The following is a 2801-nucleotide window of genomic DNA, read 5'->3' on the forward strand; positions in this document are numbered from 1 at the left end:
ACGGCCAGAATTTTGCCATAAAAACTCCATTGGAGCTTGATGACCCGCCAAAACAGTCACTACCAAAAGTTGTATGCGCCCGTACACTACTGGAATCAGAGATTTTGCCATCTGCCAGTTATTTGCCGTCTGCTAGCAGACGACAAAGAAGGTCTTTGCCATCAGCCACCAAACAGCGACAAAGAACCGGCAAACGGCAAAGAAGGTCTTTGCCATTTGTCATTTCGTTGCCGTCTGCTGGCAGACGGCAAAGAAGCTTTGCCATCTACCAGCGGACGGCAAAGAGGTGCTGATGGGGTCCACTTGACGCCAGTACACCGCAACGGTCCAACCCCCCTCTTTGCCGAGGTGGGGCTATCTTTTTTTTTTTGCGGGTAAAAAAAACCGTTGCCCCCACCTCCTCTATCTCTATCCCCTCTCTCTCCTCCCCACCCCTCTCCCTCTCTCTCCCACTCGTCTCTCCCTCTCCCTTGCACGAGCAGCTATGGCGACCTCCCTCGACCCCGCGCCGCTGCGCCACCTCGCCTCCGCCCGCCGGTGCGTGCCGCCACCTCACCAGACCCAAGGAGCCTCGCCGCCTTGTGCTGCCGCCTGCGCCGCGTCGCGCGCCGCCACCTCCCCACAAGCTCGCCGCCCCGCCATGGAAGCCTCGTCGAGCACCGAGCTCCTCTGCGCCCCGCCCGCGTCGCGGCTGCCGCCCCACGCTGCCTCGCGCCCGGATCCGGCCGAGGGTGGTCCGGCCACTCTAGATCCAGCCTCCTCCTCACCGCACGGGCCTCCTCCTTGCCGGAGTGACGCCCCTCGCCGGAGCAGCGCCAACCAAGCCCATCAGCCACCAGGGTCGTGCTGCAGCCCATCCGCGAGATCTCTGGCGCCGTGCAGCTGCCAGGGTCCAAGTCGCTCTCCAACCGGATCCTCGTCCTCTCCGCCCTCTCCGAGGTGACTCCCCCTCCTCCTCCCCCTGCTCTTCCTTTGAGTGGTCAAATGAAGCGAATTTGGGTGTCGAGGTAGGATTTTGTAGGGTTTATTAGGAGCATACGTACCTTTGTCGTGCTGACTGACTGTCTACTGGATCATGATAATTTTGACTTGAGCCGATCCAACCGTGAGATTTTGCTGACAGTGGGTAGGTAGGTTGTTTGGTAGCTAGTTCACACTTTTCTTTATCAGATCATTGTATTGTGCAGCTTGTATTTGGATCAAGAGGATGCATCATAATAATCAGGGGCGATCCTGCTAGGTTTTATAGGCTACTAATTTTTCTGTTCTGATGGACCCTTTATGAATATATTATGTTGTAATGCTGTCATGAACACTTGGAATTCATATATGTCTGCTCAAAATTATCATGCAACCTAAAGTCTACACACATTTTCTAAGACGGCGTGACCACGAAAAGACGATAATATTTTAGATGACAAATCATTGAATTGCTATTCGTAGCAGGGGCATTTGTTTTCATGAGCTATCTAGGTACTAATTCTAGGATCCTCCAGGCTTTACTCGGTTTCAACTCATCAGTAAACTATAGTTCAGCATGTCCTGTCATCTTATTTATTTATAGTAAGATGAGAAATTCTAGGATTCTCTAGGCTTTACTAGGTTTCAACTGATCAGAAAATTATAGTGCAGCATGTCCTGTTATCTTATTTATTTATAGTAACATGAGAAATTCTAGCTGGTTTACTTCACTGTCATCACTAGCTGATCCCTAGCTTGTTTCTACTTATTAGGGAACAACGGTGGTGGATAACCTGTTGAACAGCGAGGATGTCCACTACATGCTCGAGGCCCTGGAAGCCCTTGGACTCTCCGTGGAAGCAAATAAAGTTGCAAAAGGAGCTGTGGTTGTTGGCTGCGGCGGCAGGTTCCCAGTTGAAAAGGACACCAAAGAGGAAGTAAAGCTCTTCTTGGGTAATGCTGGAACTGCAATGCGGCCACTGACAGTAGCTGTAGTTCCTGCTGGTGGAAATGCAACGTATGTTTTCTTTATCCTAGTGGAAATAAGTATGAGATCCATGGGTAGTTGTGAGATCTTCTTTTCGTTCAGTACTTGTTGAGGCTGTCATAATTTTCTTTTACTTGAAATTCTGCTTGGATTTTCTAATTATGCATTTACCCAGATTAATGCTTAAAACTAAAGTTGGCCATTGGATCTTTTTTGGTTAGGCGAATTTTATGTTTGTACATGCTTGATATGAAAGGAGGGGTTTATTTAATGAACTACACATATGGTTTCACATTCCACCTGTGTGCTCGCAATTTAAATGCAGTATATTTTACTCACTAATACATCTTGAACAATCTAAAAAATATATAGCTTGGTTTATCTTTGTAACTCCTTAGCTGATTTTTCCATTTTCCACATTGTTGTGTCTATTTTCTCAGTTTGGTCCTGTGTAAATACTTGTCTTAGGGGTCTCTATATTGCATATACACGGAATCTTCAATTTGTCTCAAATACTCAGTGGTAAAAACCAGCCATGCTGGTGGTTCTTATCAGTGTGATGGTATGCTAACTGTTTCTGATACAATTCTGCTCTAAAAGCCCTACACTATTTTTGTCTGTGGATACGCTGTGCAGACAAATGCTGAATTAAAAAGTCATAACTTTACACTAATTTAAGATTGTCTTGATCTCAAGTGCTGGCTCCTACAGCATTGCATTTCACCAAGTGAAATGCTACATTTCTACTCCTAACCCATTCTCTCTTTCTTAGTGTTTTTGTTATGCAGGTTGGAAGAAAAGAAGAAGATCCGGAGAAGATCTTAGTAATAAGATAGTTTTTAGGAAAATAAAT

General features: G+C 46.7%; 1 protein-coding gene across 1 annotated transcript; it reads left to right on the top strand.

The window, feature by feature from the left end:
* Window positions 1-427: 427 nt before the first annotated feature.
* LOC123116586 (classical arabinogalactan protein 9) lies at window positions 428-2242 on the top strand. Its single transcript, XM_044537527.1, has 2 exons — window positions 428-939; window positions 1734-2242. The coding sequence occupies exons 1-2, from the start codon at window positions 485-487 to the stop codon at window positions 1759-1761; spliced, it is 483 nt and encodes a 160-aa protein (XP_044393462.1). The 5' UTR covers window positions 428-484; the 3' UTR covers window positions 1762-2242.
* Window positions 2243-2801: the final 559 nt, after the last annotated feature.

The sequence above is a fragment of the Triticum aestivum genome, chromosome 1B (genome assembly GCF_018294505.1).
Source record: "Triticum aestivum cultivar Chinese Spring chromosome 1B, IWGSC CS RefSeq v2.1, whole genome shotgun sequence".
Classification (NCBI taxonomy): Eukaryota; Viridiplantae; Streptophyta; class Magnoliopsida; order Poales; family Poaceae; genus Triticum; species Triticum aestivum.